This window comes from Ciona robusta, unplaced genomic scaffold, assembly GCF_009617815.1.
Source record: "Ciona robusta unplaced genomic scaffold, ASM961781v2 AP042749.1".
NCBI lineage: Eukaryota > Metazoa > Chordata > Ascidiacea > Phlebobranchia > Cionidae > Ciona > Ciona robusta.
The window spans coordinates 88403-109017 of record NW_028323128.1 but is presented as its reverse complement, the minus strand read 5'-3'; the positions used below and the strand labels follow the sequence as shown (position 1 = coordinate 109017).

Here is a 20615-nt window from a genome sequence, read left to right as displayed (position 1 = left end):
GTTTATTAACATGCCTACGAGAGAAGAAATGATGGATATTGCTAAAAGAATACAGAAAGATCATTACTTTCCTCAGGTAGCCTATTTAAAATGTGTTAAATTAGATAGCCTGTGTATATAATTTTAGTAAATTGTGTTGCCTCATTTTTAAAGGTTATTGGGTGCATCGATGGCACTCATATTCCTATAACAGCACCAATTGATGGGAAGAAAGACTATACTAACAGGAAAGGATGGGAATCTATGGTTTTGCAAGCTTTAGTGGATGATCATTACATGTAAGAATGTTATAATACTTGCATGAATTTTCAACTGACTAAACATTTATTTCAGGTTTCGTGACATTAATGTTGTTATGCCGGGAAGTGTCCATGATGCAACAGTTTTTAAACAGTCCGGGTTGTTTAGGCTGTTTGAACAGTTGCCAAAGGTGAGTAAAAAATGTTCCCCAATTAAAATATAACCATGATGCATATTTTGTTATTACAGGCGCCTATTTTGTTAAATGAAGTTGAAATTCCCTTATTAATTTTGGGTGACCCGGCATACCCACTACTGCCATGGCTTATTAAACCGTTTGTTGGTCATCAAATACCAGCCGAGAAGGAATCTTTTAATTGTTATCACAGCAGTGTTCGTATTTGTGTGGAAAATGCATTTGGTCGTTTAAAGGCCAGGTGGCGTATACTTTGTAAGAAAATGGACATATCAATTGACATGGCACCATATGTTATTGCTACATGTTGTGCACTACATAATGTTTGTGAAACAAAACATACTGCCTTTTCCCAAAATGTATTAGATTCTTCTTCCATGTATTATCCTCAGCCATACTCACTTCCACAATTACCTAATGACCCACATTCTGCTGGTAGTCGTGTTAGACAAGCCATTGTAGATCATTTGCAAACCACCCAGCCTTTACGACAGTCTATGCGATTTGTAAAATAGTTAACTGTTACCTTATTTCGATTTGCAACCGAAGTGTTCTGTTCATTATTATTTTGTATTTTGATACTATTACAGCTAACAAACAGCAAATGTCATGTTATCTTTTGTAATTTAATGAACAGTATGAAAGGTAAGAAGTGAATGAAATAAAAAACTTTAAGGAACAAGACGTGAATGAAATAAAAAACTTTAAGGTACAAGAAGTGAATGAAATAAAAAACTTTGAGGTACAAGAAGTGAATGAAATAAAAAACAATGAAAGTTATTCAGTATTACTACTGCCAGCTGCATCTGGAGACATTTGCAAAACAATTGCGGGCTCCTGATTAGAAACCAGTACATTTATGGCTCGACTTAATGCATCGTTCATACTCTGTACCATCATTTCTCTTGATTTCCGGTCCTTGGCACATTCTTCTTTGTATGCATCGATGAATTCACTCCATCCTTCTCCCTCTAAACATTAAAAAAACTGTTCAACCTGTTTACAAGTAATATGTAAAGTTACCTTTACGTCGTTTTTCTTTGGTTCTTGGTCGATCTAAAAAATAAAAAATGATATGCAGTTTTATCCTTAACTTGTTGTTCAGTAATCACCCTAATAAAAAAACAATAGTTTAAGATGTAATGCTGGTTTCTGCATACCTGCTTTACGTTTTGTACCAGAACTTGTACTGGGCTGGGATGGTGCTGCCTCTTCTTCTGTTGCTGATGTTGTGGTTGATGTTTCAATTGCTGCAAGTTTATTGTCAATTACACAACTCGCATATTGCAAGCATTTTTTAATAAAGCACAACTCACCACTTTCACTATCAAACTCTTGTGCTCCAGCTCCTTCTTGTTCAGTAAATGAACCTTTAAAAGACATACATTTAATTGTAGCACATATTACATTAACCTACACAAACAAAACATCAACGAATACTCACCATACTGCTGTACCATTGTATCGACCATGATGGATTTTCCTTCCACTGCCTATACATCAATATATATTTTAAATTAATCGTACATCAATGCAATAGCAGTGAAACAAAATAAAAATTTCATTCGGTGCAAATAAATGCCTTACTTTTGTTCTTGGACGACAAGACAGCAATTCATTTAGCTTTCCAAAAAATGGCCACTCAGCAGCTCCTGCTCCAGATTTTGACACACTTTTTAGTATATTATAATACTGCGCCTTAAGATTCTTCCACTTTACCGATACTTGTTTCCTGTATTATATAAATATATATATTACACATTACTAAGTGTTAATATTTGCTTGAAATGTATGATAGCATACGTATAATCTGAATTTTCACCAACCAATCTTTTTCAAAATGCCTTTGTGCAAATTCTTCAGCAATAACTTTATAGTATTGTTGATTTCGGCCTTGTCTTCCGTCAATTTTTTCAATTATGTTTTTTTCTTTAATTAAATCTATTAAAAGCAAGGTCTCTTCTTCTGACCAGCTACCCACACGTACTTTCTTACTCATGATAAATTGAAATTGTTATTATAATAGAATTCTGCAAATAATACTGCCCTGTAAGGTTCTGCACCTTATATATACTTCTCTGTGCCTAGACATAAACCTGCTACAACTTCTACAGTACAGGCTCACCAGGAGTTTAAGGAGGTTAACGACTTCCCATTAGATAACACTGTGGTCGATTTATTACTTCCCCTAGTTCCCACTCCCAAATGAAAACAGAGGGACAATTTATTATCGTTAACGGCGTACCAAATGACAACGCAATGGGAGGTTCACTATTGTAACAATCCAGTTCAGGGAGAAAACACAGCGTGTAGTGATACTAATCAGACATTTAAGTTCCTGCAGTCTGAAAATGCTACGAGATAAGCTTTTCTTGCTAATATCAAATCAAACTTACCAAAAACATTTCCAAACAACCCTGCCACAAATTTCAGCTCGTCAACTTTCAATCCGATCAAAACGCGCCATGTAAATACGACGTTTTAGCGGATCGGATTTGAAATGCGTGTGACGTCATCTCGAGTCGGATTGAATTCAAATCCAATCCGACCATGTAAACAGGGTAATTGTCGAAACACCATTTAAAATGGTCAGGTCTTCTTTAGAACCTTCATTTGTTACCGTTTATCGTATTTATGTATAATTCCTAAACTGTATTTTTATGTACAGCTGTATTTGCTTATCAGCCGCTTTCTAGTCAACTCCGATCTTGTTTACCGCCAAGTCCTTTAATATTTTCATATTTGTGTTGTTATTATAAAAAAATCTTTTAGAAAAATACAAATGGGGACAAATGAACGGTATGGAATTCGGTTACCACCGGAACTTCCAACATATCAAAAATGAATGGGTTAACATCTCTTTCCATAAATTAAATATTAATAATCTGCCAAAAGTTATCAAAATATGCGGAAAGTGGACAACGGTCACGCGACCTGGAGAATTCCACTTACCTCTGTGTCAGTTTTGCAAAGAGAGAGGACATGTACAAACACGCTTTCCGAAAAAAGGGTACTGCAACTTCTGCAAGACAGAGAAGGACATATTATAAAAAAACTGCAGATCAAAGCCCGCAGCTGTTGGGAGAATCGAACAACCATGGGTGACAATACCACCGAACCAAAGAAATCGCACAACCCTACAAAACACAAATTTAGAAATATCAAACAAATACACAATACTAAGCACCGAAGAACAGGAAACAGATCTTGCCAACATGGAGGTATTTCCTAGCCTTGCAGAGAGTGCAAGCAAAACCACCGGAACGCCTAAACCCCAACGTAAAAAGAAATAAAAAAAACTCCACGAGGATCAAAAACAACAACTCCCCAAAAAGACGGCAAAGCAGCGGAGCAAGCCACCATCGAAACAAAAATTAATTCAAACAACACGACACCTTTATCGCCAGAATTCTCGGATTTATCTAAAATTGAAACGCCGGAAATGAACACAAACCCATCAGCGCAAGCTACAATAGAGGAGAACATTGAAATTATTGAACAGTACCATAAGAAATTAATCTCCAACCTGTCTACACATTACCCCAACACGTATAATATGGAAATAAATAACCTATACACAGATCCACCAACGATCCGAAGATCACCTGAAAATCTACAAATGCTGTTCGAAAAAACCAGCACACCATCAAAAAAACGGAAAGTAATAACTCCAGAATAACCAAAAATATCTATCCCTTCTTATCGTAAACATTACACAAAATTTTTCAAGTCCTTTGTAAAGTGTAATTCAATTGTATTCGCATTCTCGCATGGACTAAAGAGCGATCTGGCAAATCATATTAAAATAGGGAAAATAAAAACACAAATGGAATAAAAAATAAAATTGGCGCAATGACGAATTTACATTACTGTTACGTGTTTGAGGTGTATGGTCCGGGACGTTGACTTAACGGCCAATCGCGGGGCCTGCCTGTCGTAGTCTGCTCTAAACTAAAACAACTATATAATACCGTATATCGTTTTAATAAAAGCAAATATAAAAACAGACGTTCTAAAATATAAAAGTGGCAATGACCGATAAACAAGTTAGCGTACACAGGTACAATGAAACTACTGAGAACAACCGTATTTTGTAAAATGACTCAAATAACACTTCGCACAATCTCTAATACAGTTACATTCTCGCATGGACTAAGAGCGATCTGGCAAATCATATTAAAATAGGAACAATAAATACAAATGGAATAAAAAATAAAATTGGCGCAATGACGAATTACATTACTGTTACGTGTTTGAGGTGTATGGTCCGGGACGTTGACTTAACGGCCAATCGCGGGGCCTGCCTGTCGTAGTCTGCTCTAAACTAAACTATATAATACCGTATATCGTTTTAATAAAAGCGAATATAAAAACAGACGTTCTAAAATATAAAAGTGGCAATGACCGATAAACAAGTTAGCGTACACAGGTACAATGAAACTACTGAGAACAACCGTATTTTGTAAAATGACTCAAATAACACTTCGCACAATCTCTAATACGGTTACACAACCTTTCAACAACACGATACAACGAAAACTAACTTAACAAGCGAATAGAAACGAGAAATAGAAAACGCGCAAATTACTTCAATCAGCCCAACGGCACAGAAAACGCCGAGACTTAAACGTGTGAACAATCAAAGAAACCAAGCGGGACAACAGTGAACAAAAGTGAAACAGTGATAAGAAAAACCAACAAAAATAGACTATAAAATCGACAAATTAAACATATTACATCTGTCCTTCTCCTGAAGGACACAAATTTCGACATAATACTGAGGCCGTCGTCGATTGCGTTTTGGCCTTTCTCGCTGTAACTCGTGCAGTGTCAAATCATTCTGTGAAACATCATTTCGTGAGTTTCTCGTGTCTTTCATTTCCTTTTGTGCCGTCTCTTCGTTCTCCTCGACGACTACTTCGCCCGTCGTCTCGTCTGCTTCATTCGTGTCCTGTTCGTTCTCGTTTTGCGGTGCCGATGTGAACTCTGTGGAGTATATATATGTCCACATACCGGTTGTTGCGAAGCGTTCTGTCGTTCGTCTAGGTCTACTGGCACAATTGCATCTTCGGTCCACGTTGCACAGTCCGCTGCAGGTTTTAGCCGATTGTAATGGACAGTTTGTGTCTTGCCAACTCTATCCTGTATGACAAAATTTACTTCCGGCGCCGTGGAGTAGTGGTTAGCGCGCCTGCCTCTAACCCAGAGGTAATGGGTTCAAAGCTCGTCGCTGCTACCATTGTGGGCGTATGTGTTAGCAAGACACTTAACGGCAATTGCTCCAACCCAGTGGTCACTAATGGGTTGTCCAAATTATCAGCCATACATAAAAATAAAAAAATCCCAAAAAAATCACCTACAAAGTAACATACTCGGTAACTCGTAAGCTTGCGCGAGGTGCACACCCGTGTTATAACGACTGTCGTTTTCCCTACATTCATTCATTTACATTCATACTGGGCCTATCTTGTCAACCACCCGATGTGATGGTCCTTTATATGGCAACTGAAACTTTTTGCACTTACCGATCGGTACGGCTGGGTTGGTAAGTAACACGATGTTTCAATACATTTACCGTGCGACTTTTTATTGTATCGGTTCTCCATTCGCGCTCTTTGTGCGTTCAACATTTCGCATGCGATTTCCCCTGCTAGTACCAGCTGTTCTTGAGCCCTTCGTGGTGATTCAGGTGACTCGATATCCTGGACTCTCTTGGTTCGGTGTACATTAGGTCGGTCGGTAATCGAAGCGTTCTGTCTGTGAGAAGAAAATGTGGGGCGAACCCTGTACTTTCGTGTTTGCTAGCGTTATATGCTGCAATGACAGGAGAGCGCTTCGTCCCAGTTTCTTTCATCTTTTTGTATATAATTCCTCAGCATAGGTATGATCGTCCTGTTATTTTAGGTATGATCGTCCTGTTATTTTGCTCCACCCCTCCATTGGTTGCCGGGTGATACGCTGTGCTCCTCGTTTTTCTGCTTCCCATGAGTTCTACCAGTTCCTGAAAAAGCTTACCTTCGAAGTTAGTACCCCTATCTGAATATACGGTATCAGGTACGCCATGCGCCGTGAACCATCGATGATATAACAAGCTAGCGGTCTCTTTGGCTGTTTGTTCGAGCGCTCGGACATATTTTTCCAAGCTCGGACATATTTTGTAAAAACGTCACAAGCCACCAGGATAAACTGATAGCCTGCACGTGTTGTGGGTAAAGGACCGAGCACATCGATTTCGATTCTCTGCATTGCTTTCAGTTTGGTGGACGGAATTAGTGGTTCTCGTGTTGATTTGTTTGGCTTTTTATTCAGACTGCACATTTCGCATTGCCGGCCGTATTTTTCAACGTCCTCTCTCCACCGAGGCCAATAAAATTTTTCTGTGACTTCACTTTTCATTTTTGTAATCCCAAGTGGCCGCCACCGTGAGCTTGGTCGTGAACCGACTTAATAAACTCGTGTCTTAACTTTTCAGGAACCGCTAATTTAGGTGTTAATGTACCTGGTACGCCATTTTCATCTTTCCCGTAGATTAGTTCATTTTCGGAATGCAATTTTGAAAACATCGCCCAGTAGTAAAGAACTTCTGTTCCAAATTTCTTCACTTTCCTGTACGTCGGCCTCACACCACGGTCCAGCCACGGCAGAACATGAGTGAGGTGATTATCCGAACGTTGTTCATTCTCAATCTGTTCTGTTGACATACCTAGTGCTGATGTTATTTGTAATTGACAATCCTGCTCAACCGCATCGTTTTCGTCGATGTTTTCATCCTTCACTAAACACGGGAAGTCGTCTTCAACCTCCAAGCGGCTCAAGGCATCCGCATTGTTGTGCTTGCTACCCGGTCGATGTACAAGTTCGAAATTAAACTGGATGAGATGTTCAACCCAACGAGCGCATTGAGCATATAGCTCACGGGATTTCCATAACTAACGTAGGGATGCATGGTCTGTTCGTAGAGTGAAATGAACACCTATAAGATAACATTTGAACAGTTTAGTTGCAAATATTACGGCCAATAGTTCTTTTCGTGTGGTTGAGTAATGTTTCTCAGCTTTTGTCGAGGTTCGGCTGCCGTAGGCGACTACATGTTCTTTGCCGTCCACTACTTGACCCAGAACACAACCGATTGCAGCGTCTGATGCATCTGTATCCAAGAGAAAGGGTTTCGTTAAGTCTGGATATTGGAGGGCCGGTGCGCGAGTCAACACGTCCTTCAATGAGGCGAATGCTCTTTGACAGAGACCAGTTGAATCTACAACCCTTCTCTGTCAGTTTGTGCAGTGGTGATGCTATAGCGGCGTAGTTTTTGACGAATGTCCGATAATAAGACGTAAGTGTCACAAACACTTTAGTTGTAACAGATTCGTCTGGATCGTAATCACGATATATCTTGTGCGCGCTTGGTAGACCATTTTGTTGTACTGCATTATCTCGCCCTATTTTTATCGTCTTGTGTATTGTTTCCGCGTCCAAACTTACGCCTACGATTAACGACCCCATTGTCCGCCTGATACCACGCGGTCAAGGCGTCTAACAGCCAGCGTGCAGCATTCTTTCTTTTTGACTGCTGTACGTATACATAACTGTGATACTTGCAAAGCCAATAAGCTAAAATGAGCCGTTGTAAGCCTACTAGTCCGTTACAGGTTATTACGATCGTGTCAGCTGCTGTGTTATTCTATGTACGATCGTGTCAGCTGCTGTGTTATTCTATGTACGATCGTGTCAGCTGCTGTGTTATTCTATGTTCTAATGCAATTCTATTTGAATAAGGCTGTGTGTGTTAAGAATAAAACGTTGTGTGCCATCTGATCAAGGTACTAGTGTGTTGTTTGTTAAGAGGACTTCCAAGTCAGAAACCCAAACTAAACCACGTCGTATCGTGACCTTCCGATACACGTTACAACTGGGGGCTCGTCCGGGATATTCTGACATATCCCAGTCAAAAATTATCTACCGTTTATGTGCGGCCGTCAGCCCTTCACACCCCCGATTATCTTCAGCTTATCTATCTAATGGCCGATAATCGGCTACCCCTAACAATGACCGAACATGTAAATAAGGTTGACTACTAGTGGCGTGTCCATACTTGGCCCTTTCGTCTTGTGTTTTGTTTCCGCGTCCAAACTTACGCCTACGATTAACGACCCCATTGTCCGCCTGATACCACGCGGTCAAGGCGTCTAACAGCCAGCGTGTAGCATTCTTTCTTTTTGTCTGCTGTACGTATAAATAACTGTGATACTTGCAAAGCCATATAAGCTAAAATGAGCCGTTGTAGGCCTACTAGTCCGTTACAGGTTATTACGATCGTGTCAGCTGCTGTGTTATTCTATGTTCTAATGCAATTCTATTTGAATAAGGCTGTGTGTGTTAAGAATAAAACGTTGTGTGCCATCTGATCAAGGTACTAGTGTGTTGTTTGTTAAGAGGACTTCCAAGTCAGAATCCCAAACTAAACCACGTCGTATCGTGACCTTCCGATACACGTTACAACTGGGGGCTCGTCCGGGATATTCTGACATATCCCAGTCAAAAATTATCTACCGTTTATGTGCGGCCGTCAGCCCTTCACACCCCCGATTATCTACAGCTTATCTATCTAATGGCCGATAATCGGCTACCCCTAACAATGACCGAACATGTAAATAAGGTTGACTACTAGTGGCGTGTCCATACTTGGCCCTTACACAAAAAAAACATATACCGATTACGCATGAAATTGGTTGGCGAACTGGTGTCAACGTTTACGTCAGGATTTGTCAAGCCCGGCCATTCTTCGATTATGTATAACACGACTTCGCTCGATTTTACGTGCAAAATACCTAGTTTGTAGATTGTTTTAAAGAAGTATCATAGGGGTTCACAATCAGTGTGTTAAGGTTAAGATACTTTTCTATTTAGGACGCATAATCTTGATTGGAAATGAATAAAAGTATTTAAAAAGTGGTAGCCTAAATAAATGCTGTGACCTTTTATGATATCACAACATTGTAAAGACGAAGCACCAAACAACGTAGGCTATGAAAAAAACGTTGGAAAGATGAATTTTTGATTGTGAGAGATAAATAAAGAATAGCCTGTAAATATGCATAGCTAGGGCCCTCCATTTTGTCGACGCAGTTTGTACTTGCTATCGCCTTAAAGTCTGCGCTGTGATTGGTCAACAGACAATGGCAAAATTCCCACAAATCAGTGCGACACGTGTCGCTTGCAATGGCAGTAGACAAAATTTTAAAACGTGGTTCGTAGCTAAGAATATGCTTTTTTGTTAAACTTTTTATTATGTAGAACTTGCTGTCAGTGATTAGAAAACGAGCATCGCATGTATGTTACACGTAGATGTAGTTAGTTGTCCCGTATTGCTTTTGATACACTGAAAGATGTCAGAAAGTTTGTTAGTTTGTTGAGGTACATGACTACAGGTGGATATTTATACCTGTTTAGTATAGATTTACAGTTTTTTAAACATTAATGGCAATCTTTTTTAAGCCGTTAAAGTATTATAGAAATATTTTTAATTAAGAAAATATGCCTCCTCGAAAAGAACACAGAAATGGAGAAGAAAGGTAAAAATGCGCAACACCTCTTTAGCCAGGATGCAATCTTTTTACCCTGAAGTTGCAGCTGTAGTATGTAATGAAGAAACAAATCTACAATCTTTGTCAGAAACTGATGACTTAGTTACAGCACCTTGTTGCCCAACCCGAATCTGTGTTATGAAACAATGGGCACTGATGGAGAATATGCACATTTTACAAATTGGATCTCCAGCCTTCGGTCCATTATCAAGTTAACCGTTGGTTCTTCTTCTACTGTAGCCAAGTATTTTTTGTTGATAAATATTGATGGCCTTCCATTGTTCAATTCATCCCCCAATTTTGGTGACTGTTTTAAATGTACAAATGCGTCCATTATGTGCTGGAATATACTGCAGTAATAAGTCGTTAAATCGAGAGATGCCTGATCCATTTGCTAATGAAAGGTTTACATTTGAGATGGGAAATAGTGGCGTATATGTTTGTGATGCACCTGTAAGGTCTGGACTTAAATTAATCAAGTCACACTGTGGGTACTACAGTTGCGAAAGATGTGACGTGAAAGGAGAATATTGTGACAATTGTGTATGTATGCCTTCAACAAGCGAACAGATTACAGCTTCGTGCTTCGTACAGACTCAAACCACCATAAGGGAGTTTCAGTCTTGTCAAATTTTAAGGTGGGCATGGTCAGGCGTGTAAAAAAAAATTCCGGCAGTTTCGCAGATCGTCGATACACGCTAAAATGAACGAATATATCAGCGTTTGAAGTTTCCAACGGCACGCTCAATTGATCGTTTATAGACCGTGTTTACTGAGGATGCTAATGTGTTTACAGTCAGTGACCTACGTCCTACGTCACTGTTCATTGTATATTTCATGCGTGGCAAAACGGTAGAACGAGGTGATTATGTCACTCGCCTGCCTCGTGTTTATCTTAAATTGTCTTTGCAGACTTTTTTGGACAAACAGTTTGGACATGCTTCACTATGTTGTTAGTTATACAGTATTAGGAAGGAACCGCAAACAACCCTGTAACGCTGTTGTTGTGTGCAGGGCCACACGTTTTTATATTTACTGTGTTGCGATCGCATTCATTCGTTTTTTTTAAATTTTTTTCTCGAGTGCAGGGCAGGCGAGATTAATAGACTAAAAGACGTAAACAATTTCTAAAGCTTTAGAATACTGTGTTCGTGAACTTTGTGCTAACAAAATATTTGCAACTCTGTGCTAACAAAATATTTATTAAAACTAACCGTCAACATATGTACAGTTTTCCATAAAAAAATTGCATCAAAGTAAAGCAGTGATACGCAAATAATTAATCGAACAAGCCAGGAAGTTTCGTATTTTCTTTTTTTAACCGTGAACATACATTTGAACTCAAGATTTAAGTTTCCGGCCAAAGACGTTTTAAAGAATTTAAAATTTTGCATGGCTTCGCGTATGACAGTGTCAGCCTTGCCTGTATAAATATGATAGAATCTTGTCTTCGTGCAATGGCACATCTTTATACTCTTTTTGACTTATTGCCGGAAAAGCATCACTAAACAAACAAAGGAAAAAATGAGGGAAAGATTTTTATCCAGGGAAAAGGCATTTAAGGCGGCAATAGAGGACGTTATGCAGCTCTCGAATCCAATTACCAACTCGTACTTGTCCCATGGCAACGTTAAGAAATCTTGCAAATGACTGCTCAAAATGCCAAGCTTCTTTGCGATATCCGCATAGGCCATAGAGCAATACCCTGGACAAAAAAGTTACGCTTGTAATGGCGTTCACTTTACCTTGGACCTCAATAGCTCTTGCTGTCTTTTCGCGCCGGACATTGGTCAATTCTTTTGACTTTTCCTGATAGTAAGAAACTACTATGGTCCAGTTTTTTAAAAATGAAATCCACACATTACTTTCGTATTGTGCCCAGCGAGTAGTGCAAAAATTCTGCGGAGCGTACCAGCGCACTCCCATCGTAGTGGCCAACTCTAAACCCTCCTCATAACTTTTCCCCCATTTGAAATGCAAAGCATGTTGTTGGATTATCCCGACAATTCCGGTTTTGTGTTTATTTTGGAGCCAGTGTGGCGCATGTTTTTCGTGCCTAGCAAGTAAGTTCTAAACCGTGTCCCAAATCCCAATTGACCATGCACCATTCGTCCGAAACACCGATTGCATTTTCTCAGTGGCGTCCCATTTTAAGCAAGGTTTCGCCATCCACAGCTGCGGCTGTAACTTGCTGTCCTGCATTAACCATAAAGTTTTCTGAGACTTGGACGATTTTATTAACCAAGTCTTCACCAGTAAGTTCGGTCCCCATGGTTGGTGCGTCTAAGAAAATGTCACAGGATAAATGTTCCAATACATTAATTGAAATAGCAGTGTGTATTCCTTTTCTGTTCGTTGGTCTGTTTGTAACTGCTAGGTAACGGCAAATACCTTCTTTGTGGTTGCACACACTTTTATTAAATCCAGTGATGGGTAAGTCAGTCCACCATTGTCTTTAATTTTTATCAAAATGTATCGCTGATCATAACTTGGTGGCTGGGTTGTATAGAGACCATTTATGCAATAGTTACATAACAACTAGCTTTGTAGCAACAAAGCCAGCAATGTATGTTACCACAGAATTAACCCTAGGTGTCAACAATGTTGAAGAGGAAGAAAATACTGGAAAATAGCTGTGGTCGTATATCGTTGGATCTACTAATGGGGCATCAAGGTTGTATTTTCTTGTAGTTTCCATTTCACTTGTTGTTTTTTCTACTGTTGTTGTAATTGCAAGAATATCTGCATTATTTGATGGATCTTGCATACAGTTACCTCTTGTTTTTGTTTGCTATCAACACTTTCGCTTAATACAAAACTTGCTTTTTATTCATATCATAATTATGTGGTCTAGAGAACTCGCACTAATTCTGACACTAGTGTTTACTACACTTCTTTACTTGAATTTAAAAAATAATTTGTAAAAATTGTACTAATAATGTTGTGGGGGTGTAATACTATGTGAATATCGCTGTTTTCCCACAACATACATTCTATCCGACTCCACAAATCATGATTGTAAGACGTTGTATTGCATTGTAAGATAGCTCAGTTTATTGTACGAAGCTTGAGACATAAGTGAAAACAGCACAGGAACTTCTTCGTCCGTACTGCCTCCCAATACAAAAAAGTGCAAGGTTTATATAACGGAAAACATGTGTCACAAAATAATAAACACCTTATGGCATGGGTTAATTGCTTCAACTGGCATACACAAGACTGGTGGTAATTGTTTATGATCACGATTGGAATGAAGGGAAAGTACATTCCATTACAGCCATACATTTGTTTTCGCTATACAGCCTTGTTGAATATTCAATCTTTATTCATTACAGTTAAATTCGGGTATCTTTATATCATTAAATCTGAACCAGAGCACAGTCAACCGTTACAACAACAACTATAAGCAGACCTGTGGAAACTTAGTGCACAATCCTTGGTTTTTCTATTGGTGCAGCCCCATGCAACGCATGATAACACCATCCTGCAATTCCTGTAATATAAGTACTAATTAAATAAAATTCGGTGTGCCGTTCGTTTTATAATCGCTTCCGTTTTAAAAATTGTTTTTTCCTTCAGAACCAGCATTACAATAGCAACAAAGGTTGGAGTTAACTACAAATGTATATTTTTGTCTGCTTGATTGGATTTAAGTATCACATATTTAAAAAGAAAATGGTTACTGACCTTCAAATATAAAATTTGTTGATTCACAATTTCTGCGATTGCCTCATAGATATATATAAGGGTTGGCTTAGTAACTGTTACACTATTAGTGTTGACCAAAAATACACACCGTTAAATGCTGTGCATGCGTGTATTTCTCTATATAATTGTGATGTAACGAAAAAAAAGTTTCAAACATTTTTTAACATTTTACTAACGTATGCTACCACTTATTAAATCAAAGTTTTTACTTGCATGGCAAATTAGGCTTCAATTTGCAACACAGTTCCGCGGCCCTTTGAATGGCGGTGCCTCCTCTAGTGTTATATATTAGTATCTCTATGATGGTGGCGGGGTGTCCCAAAACAACTACAAGCCCGAGTATCATCTACAGCTATAAAGAAAATATCTGAAGCAATTAAAAAATTCAAACCTTATATCCCTGTAGAATTTAATAGAAAATTAAGGCCCATGTGTGATTTGCTTTATTGGAAAGCAATAGAGTTTAGGATGTTTTTGTTGTAAATTGGTTTGGTAATTTAAAAAAAAAACAAGGATATTCTGTCATCTGAGCGCTATCTTAATTTTTTCCGTTGCTATGAGATACTTGTTAACAAGTGAGGATGTGAATGTTTGTAGTGGTCTTTTAAAAGATTTTGTTTTAAAGTGTTGCCAGTTGTATGGGACATCTTTTGTTAGTTTATTCATTTAACTGAAGGTTGAAAAGTATGGGTCTCTGGAAAATGTTAATTGCTTTGTTTTTGAAAGCTATTTGGGAGTTTTAAAAAATAGTATAAAATCCGGCTTTAAACCCTTGCAGCAAGTTGCACGGTTTGTGTTTTTTTATGAAAACCAAAATGTGATAGATCGTTTCAATAGGTGCCAGTCCAGATCAATTACCAAACCTAAACCTGTATAGCTGTTATACAAACTTGCAATATAACAAATTGTCCTTTTAATGACAATGCTGTTGCTTATTTAAAAATGTTTGTGTTTCCCGAAAAAAAAATTACTATTAAACGTAACACACAAGCTGATTCTACAATTCTGTACAGAAATGAGGTGTTTAATGTCTGTGATATTTTCAAAGTTGATTTTTCAGTGTATTTTGTGGTTCAACAGTATACCAGTAATCGTTCATTTTTTGTCAGGCCTGTAAATTCCAAACTGGTTGGAGTTTTTAAAGTTTCTGGTTTGCAGAAATCTTACTTTTTGCTTAAAGTATGCAGTGAAATGAAAAAGTGTTTTCTTTTACCCTTTAAGAAAAGTTTCTGGTTTGCAGAAATCTTACTTTTTGCTTAAAGTATGCAGTGAAATAAAAAAGTGTTTTCTTTTACCCTTTAAGAAAAAGTTTGTGTTGCATTTGTTTTACTACATTGCTAACTTGTATTAAATCTGCAGAAACAAAAATGAAGCAATATTTGTATGCGTTAAATTTAGTGATGGGTACCCAAACAGTGGCTGGTAGGGACAAGTTCATGTCAATGGCCGAAAGATGTTACTAACATGCAGTCGCTTGTTCAGAAACAAGCCATGCCTGCAGCAGATTGGACAACTGCTCTTGTTCTATAATATGCCAAGCAAGTAAGTACAAACTATATTCATAGCTGTATTGATTTTGTGACCATCATTAAATGTCAATTATGGATACATATGAGCGATGCGAAAAAAAAAGCTATTCAAAAAAACAAGCAGTAGATTATTCTTCGTCTACGGAAGAGTGCTGTTCTGGTAAGGAAGCAGACATCCAAGTTTCACAAAAAGCAAAAGCACCCAGATTGGATGAGCTTATACGGACAGACACAGCACAGAGGTACATAACTGCTCATAATTTACTTTTCATCGATGTTATCCACTTCTGCGGTAACAAGTTATTGATTTATTACACAGGGCAAGTTTTAAGCGACCCCTTTCACCACGGAGGCGTACAGATCAGACAACTTCCCTACACAAATTGTTTTAAGAAAAGGAGACATGCCTCAAAGAACTATGGATGCCAGAACCTGCAGATAATGAAAGAGACCTTATGGATATTATCACACAAATGAAAGTAAGTTATATTATATTCCAAAAAATTGTTGTTGGCTCGTTGCTGTGTATACACACTAAAAATGGCTCACTTTCGGAGATGTTGTTCAGCTTAAAGGTACATACCAACGAAAAACCAAAATTTGTGTATTGATAGATATGCTCAAATGTGATCTAAATTCTAAAGGTACCATCATAATTTCAAAATACGAAACAGCTTTTGAAAAAAATGAGTTTCAAAACCGGAAATTCAACCGCTGAAGTAAAAAATATTGGCCGTGGCGCAATGCATGGGATTTCCCATAAGATAATAATAAATATAATAACTTTTATTTGTCTCTTCGATTACAGTAGCGAAGAATTAGAAATGTTTCAAACGAAAAGACAGGATATAGCGACAAAACAACAGTTGTTAAAACACGCTTACAGTTAAAAACATGTTTACACTTAGTTGGAAGAAAATAAGCGTGGTCGCTACACCTAACGGACAAACGAGCCATTTATTTAATTAAGTTAAACTTCTAATAGAAACAAAAGTGTGCGTAAAGACACGACCCGTACAATGGGGGGAGTCGGCTTTAAAGAGAATTTACCCAAAGATTGGGCCCTGATGGAAAAACAAAACCCCCAAAAAGAAATTCCACCAATAGTTCACAGTGAACAGTTTCAGGGCACACTTGTAAATTGCAGAAGGAGTGCATTACTGTAATACACAAGAAATTCAATATAAGAATGAATACAAGAAAAAATAAACATGTAGAATGAATGAATGAATGAAATTTATTTCGTCTCTTCGGTCACGATAACGAAGAACAAGAGAGTTGATAAAAAGCGAAAAGACGGGTAGTAACGGTAAAACAACAGTTGATAACACGCTTGTTGATAAAAAAGAAAGAAATAATGTTTTGGATAAAAGGCGTGACCGTTACACCCTACAGACGATACAATTTCAAAATTAAATAAATAACATTTAATTAAACATATTAAAGTTCTAATTGGAAGAAAAGTGTGCGTAAGGGCACAACCCGTACAATGGGGGGAGTCGGCCTTAAAGAAGATTGATCCAAAGATTGGAACATGATGGAAAAACAAAACCCCCAAAAAGAAATTCCACCAAAGTTTACAATAAACAGTTTCGAGTGCACACTTATATAGAATTTAGAAACAAGTGCATTACATTAATACACATCACAGTATAAATAAACATTGGAATAAGAACTTAAAAAAAAAATAAAAAAAGAACAAATAAATAAAAATAGTAATAAATAAGAAGCAAAAAGGAAAATGGGCAGCAAGTATAATGTCCGGTTAGTTGCAGATTGAGTTATGTTTATTGATTTTGAATATTAATCCTTGAGATGCCTGGAGCTCGAGTTCGTGAAGGGTTCCTCTTGATGTTGATTTGAACCTGCAATTTAGAGTGCTTGTGGGCAGTAAGTCTGTTTGGAATGCTTAGGAGTTGAAAAGTTAGGAATACGATGGAAAAGATAAGAAAAGATATATAAGCAAGTCAAGTATTGGAAAGAAGAGTGGACCAGCAGAATTGAATAAATGAAAAAATTAAAATATGAACAGAAATGAGTGACATGCAGAATGTGTGGTATATAAGAATAGTAATGTGAGCTACGGAAACAGTAGCTTGATGGACAGAGTTTAGGGCCGGCACAGGGGAAATTAGAAAATTAAACAAACAAAACACAAGTGTGCCAACGGCTTGCCAAGTAATAGTACTCATGTCGGTGCATCAAAATGTGGTGGCAGTGAATGTAAGTGCTGTATCAATAAAGTAAAAGTCAGACCATGCAAAGTAGTGAAAGTCAGACCATGCAAAAAAGAATAAAAAATAAGAAGTATGGTGTTTCACAGTGGTCAATTTAAAATAAATCAAAGTATAAAGTGCATCAATAGAAAAATAGTGGTTATTATTCATAGAAGAGAGGGTTATAGATTAAAAAAGAAAGGATGAAAGTGTGTGTTTGGCTAAAACGGTTTAAGTAGGTTTAAGTAGCTAAAACGGTTTAAGTAGTAAGATGGTAAGTGTATTAGTCAGTATTTAAGTTAGTGTTTGTAAACATATGGTGTTTGACAGCACAGACAAATTTTTTTAAGGTCGCCATTTGGCGGATTTCTATTGGTAATGAAGACCAAAGTTTAGGACCAATATATCTAATGGATTGTTGGGAGGTAGTCTTGGCACAATAGGGGATGGAGAATTTGGCTTGACTTCTAGTTATTCGTGTAATATGTGATGGTTTATGGGAGATGGAATGAAGCAGAGCTGTAGGTAGTTTATAACTGTTACATTTGTACATTAAAATGAGAATTTCCAGTTTATACATTTCCTGAATTGTAAGAAGGCCATGTTGTCTCATGATTTTAGTTGTGTTAGCCCGTTTATGTAGATTAAAGATCATTCGAATAAATTTGTTGCAGAGAATTTGTAGTTTAGCAATTAATTGATTGTTTCCATTACACCAAGTAGATATACAATATTTTATATGACTTAACATCATTGAATGGTAAAGTGTTAATAGGGATGGTTGGTTTATTAATGGTTAATAGGGATGGTTGGTTTATTAATGGTTTAATCTTTCGTACTATAGCCAAATTTGTTCGTAGTTTTTTAATTAGGTTTGTGATGTGATGTTTCCATGAAAGATTTTCACTAATTGTAACGCCAAGAAATCGAAAAGAAGTTACCTGCTCAATTTTGTGATGGTTTATTTTGATTTCTATGGGAGTTAGTGATTTTTCTTTCGCAGAGTTTGAAAAGAACATAAATTTAGTTTTATCAGTATTCAAAATTAGTTTATTAGAACATAGCCAATTTAAGGTGTTTATTAGGTCATTATTAGCTTGTTGACGAATTTCTGTCTTTGTTTTACCTGATATAAAAATACTAGTGTCATCAGCAAACATTATGCATTTGCTGTGATTCAAGCAGTTTGGGAAATCATTTATATAAATCAGGAATAATAAAGGGCCGAGTATTGATCCTTGTGGGACTCCGAGGTTTATAGTTTTTTGGTTGGAGGACAAATGTCTGTTAAATTCTACTAATTGTTTCCGGTCTGAAAGGTAACTACGGATCCAATTTAATGCAGTCCCTCTGATACCATAATGAGACATCTTTTGTAACAGTATTTCATGGTCTATAGTGTCGAATGCTTTTGACAGGTCCAAGAATATTCCTAGGACTGAATTTTAGAAAAGAAAGAAAGATATGTACAAAAGATGCAGCAATGTTAATCAATGACTTTTGTGGATGAGGTGCTTGGTTGATGAAATGTTATTTGCCTATTTGGTGAAGGTCCATGTAGGTCAAGAGATCCCAGATGAAGATGGACGATTTTTTCTATCTTTTCTATCCCCATTTTCTGCAACTCAAAGGAAATATTTCGGCAGTAACTTGGAATATATGTATTTAAATAAATAAGATAATAAGGAAAGAGAATACAGAAAGAAAAGCGAGTAATACAGGTGCAATTGTGATAAAAGTTTTAAAATTTGTGGATAATGAAAACAAACAAAAGTGAGGGATGAGAGACTATCAGGGCCGGCACTATTTAGTTTAATCATATTTTTTGTAAAGAAAAAATAAATAAATACAACACACACATTTGTGCCATCGGCTTGCCAAGTGGTAGTTCTATCTCAACAGTTACATCATATTTTTGTGTGAATGTAAGAAAATAAAAATGTGGAATATTTGACAAAGACCATGCAACACTTCAATTTAAAAGTATTGGTATATAGTGGTCAGAAGCACAGTGTTTTCACACAGCAACCAAAACCTGACATACAGCAAAGCACAGTGTTTTCACACAGCAACCAAAACCTGACATACAGCAAAATGTGAGGTAAATATGTGTAATAAAAAATAAATAAATATATATAATAAAAAAGCAAAACAAAAAAACAAACAAACAATGAAACAAATGCAGAAAGTAAAAGGTTCAGTAATGAAGAATTTTAAGAGGAGATGTAGATACTGGCAATTTAAACCTTTCAAACACGGGTTATAATTTGAATATTAATTTCTATATTGTGGATAAGGGGGTATAATTGTTAGGTCATGGCATTTAGGTTAAGGTGTTGTTTGACAGCTGCAAGAAATCTTCTGAGGGTGGGTTGGTCACGAATATTTATTTGTAAAGAAGACCATAATTTAGGGCCGATGTATCTCATAGACTGTTGGGAAGTTAATTTGCTGCAGAATGGAATGAAGAATTTGGCAACTTCTTGTTTTTCTAATTAGGTGCGGTGGTTTTTGGGAAATTATGTCAATAAGGGGTTGAGGGAGTTTATTATTGTTACATTTGTTCATAAAACTAAGGATTTCTATCTGGTACATTTCTTGGATGGTAAAAAGACCATGTTGGTTCATAGTTGAAGTTATGTTTTCTCGTTTACCAAGGTTAAAAGTCATTCTAATGAATTTGTTGCAGAGAATTTGGAGTTTAGATATCAGTTGTTTGTTTCCGTTACACCAAGTGGATATGCAATTATCTAATATGGCTTAACATCATTGAGTGGTACAGGGTTATGAGGGTTGGTTGATTTACTAATGGCTTAATTTTGCGTACTATGGCTAAGTTAGTTCTTAATTTTTTGATTAACTCTGTGATATGTAGTTTCCATGAAAGATTTTCTGTAACTGTTATTCCAGGGAACCGAAAAAAGTTGACTTGTTCAATCTTATTATTATTAATCTTGATTTCTATTGGTACATGTAGTGTTGGGGGAGTTGGAAAAATACATAAATTTAGTTTTATCAGTGTTTAGTACCAGTTTGTTTGTGCATAGCCAAGTTAGTGTGTTTTCTGGATCTGTGTTGGCAAGTTGGCTGATCATCAAACTAGTTTTACCCGAGATAAAAATGCTGGTGTCATCGGCAAACA

General features: G+C 37.1%; 1 protein-coding gene, 1 long non-coding RNA gene and 4 pseudogenes across 3 annotated transcripts; 4 read left to right on the top strand and 2 right to left on the bottom strand.

Moving 5' to 3' along the window:
- Window positions 1-1043: 1043 nt before the first annotated feature.
- On the bottom strand, window positions 1044-3197 carry LOC149723483 (uncharacterized). Of its 2 annotated transcripts, none has more exons than XM_089893603.1 (7): window positions 2263-3197; window positions 2024-2168; window positions 1881-1929; window positions 1753-1806; window positions 1597-1686; window positions 1460-1492; window positions 1044-1407 (listed from the first exon to the last, which is right to left on the bottom strand). In XM_089893603.1, exons 1-7 carry the CDS (start codon window positions 2433-2435, stop codon window positions 1214-1216), a joined length of 738 nt encoding a protein of 245 aa, XP_089749729.1. In that variant the 5' UTR covers window positions 2436-3197; the 3' UTR covers window positions 1044-1213. The 2 variants fall into 2 exon arrangements, with proteins under 2 accessions (XP_089749729.1, XP_089749730.1); XM_089893604.1 differs by having other exon boundaries at window positions 1881-1925.
- LOC149723482 (uncharacterized) lies at window positions 3196-4235 on the top strand (annotated as a pseudogene).
- A 5735-nt stretch (window positions 4236-9970) lies between these two features.
- LOC149723481 (uncharacterized) lies at window positions 9971-13625 on the top strand (annotated as a pseudogene).
- A 406-nt stretch (window positions 13626-14031) lies between these two features.
- Window positions 14032-14988, top strand: LOC149723480 (uncharacterized; annotated as a pseudogene).
- Window positions 14989-15126: 138 nt separating this feature from the next.
- Window positions 15127-16969, top strand: LOC149723479 (uncharacterized; annotated as a pseudogene).
- LOC149723478 (uncharacterized) lies at window positions 16477-18914 on the bottom strand. The gene is made up of 2 exons (XR_016386943.1): window positions 18415-18914; window positions 16477-17122 (listed from the first exon to the last, which is right to left on the bottom strand). It is a non-coding gene; the product is annotated as an uncharacterized LOC149723478 (long non-coding RNA).
- Window positions 18915-20615: the final 1701 nt, after the last annotated feature.

What these genes read in the sequence shown, in the direction of transcription:
- LOC149723483 (XM_089893603.1), bottom strand. Translation starts at nt 2,435, where the DNA reads ATGAGTAAGAAAGTACGTGTGGGTAGCTGGTCAGAAGAAGAGACCTTG. An exon ending in CTTGTCGTCCAAGAACAAAA is followed by an intron (nt 1,930 to 2,023) that starts GTAAGGCATTTA and finishes ATTGATGTATAG; the next exon opens with GCAGTGGAAGGAAAATCCAT. An exon ending in CAAAGAAAAACGACGTAAAG is followed by an intron (nt 1,408 to 1,459) that starts GTAACTTTACAT and finishes TTTAATGTTTAG; the next exon opens with AGGGAGAAGGATGGAGTGAA.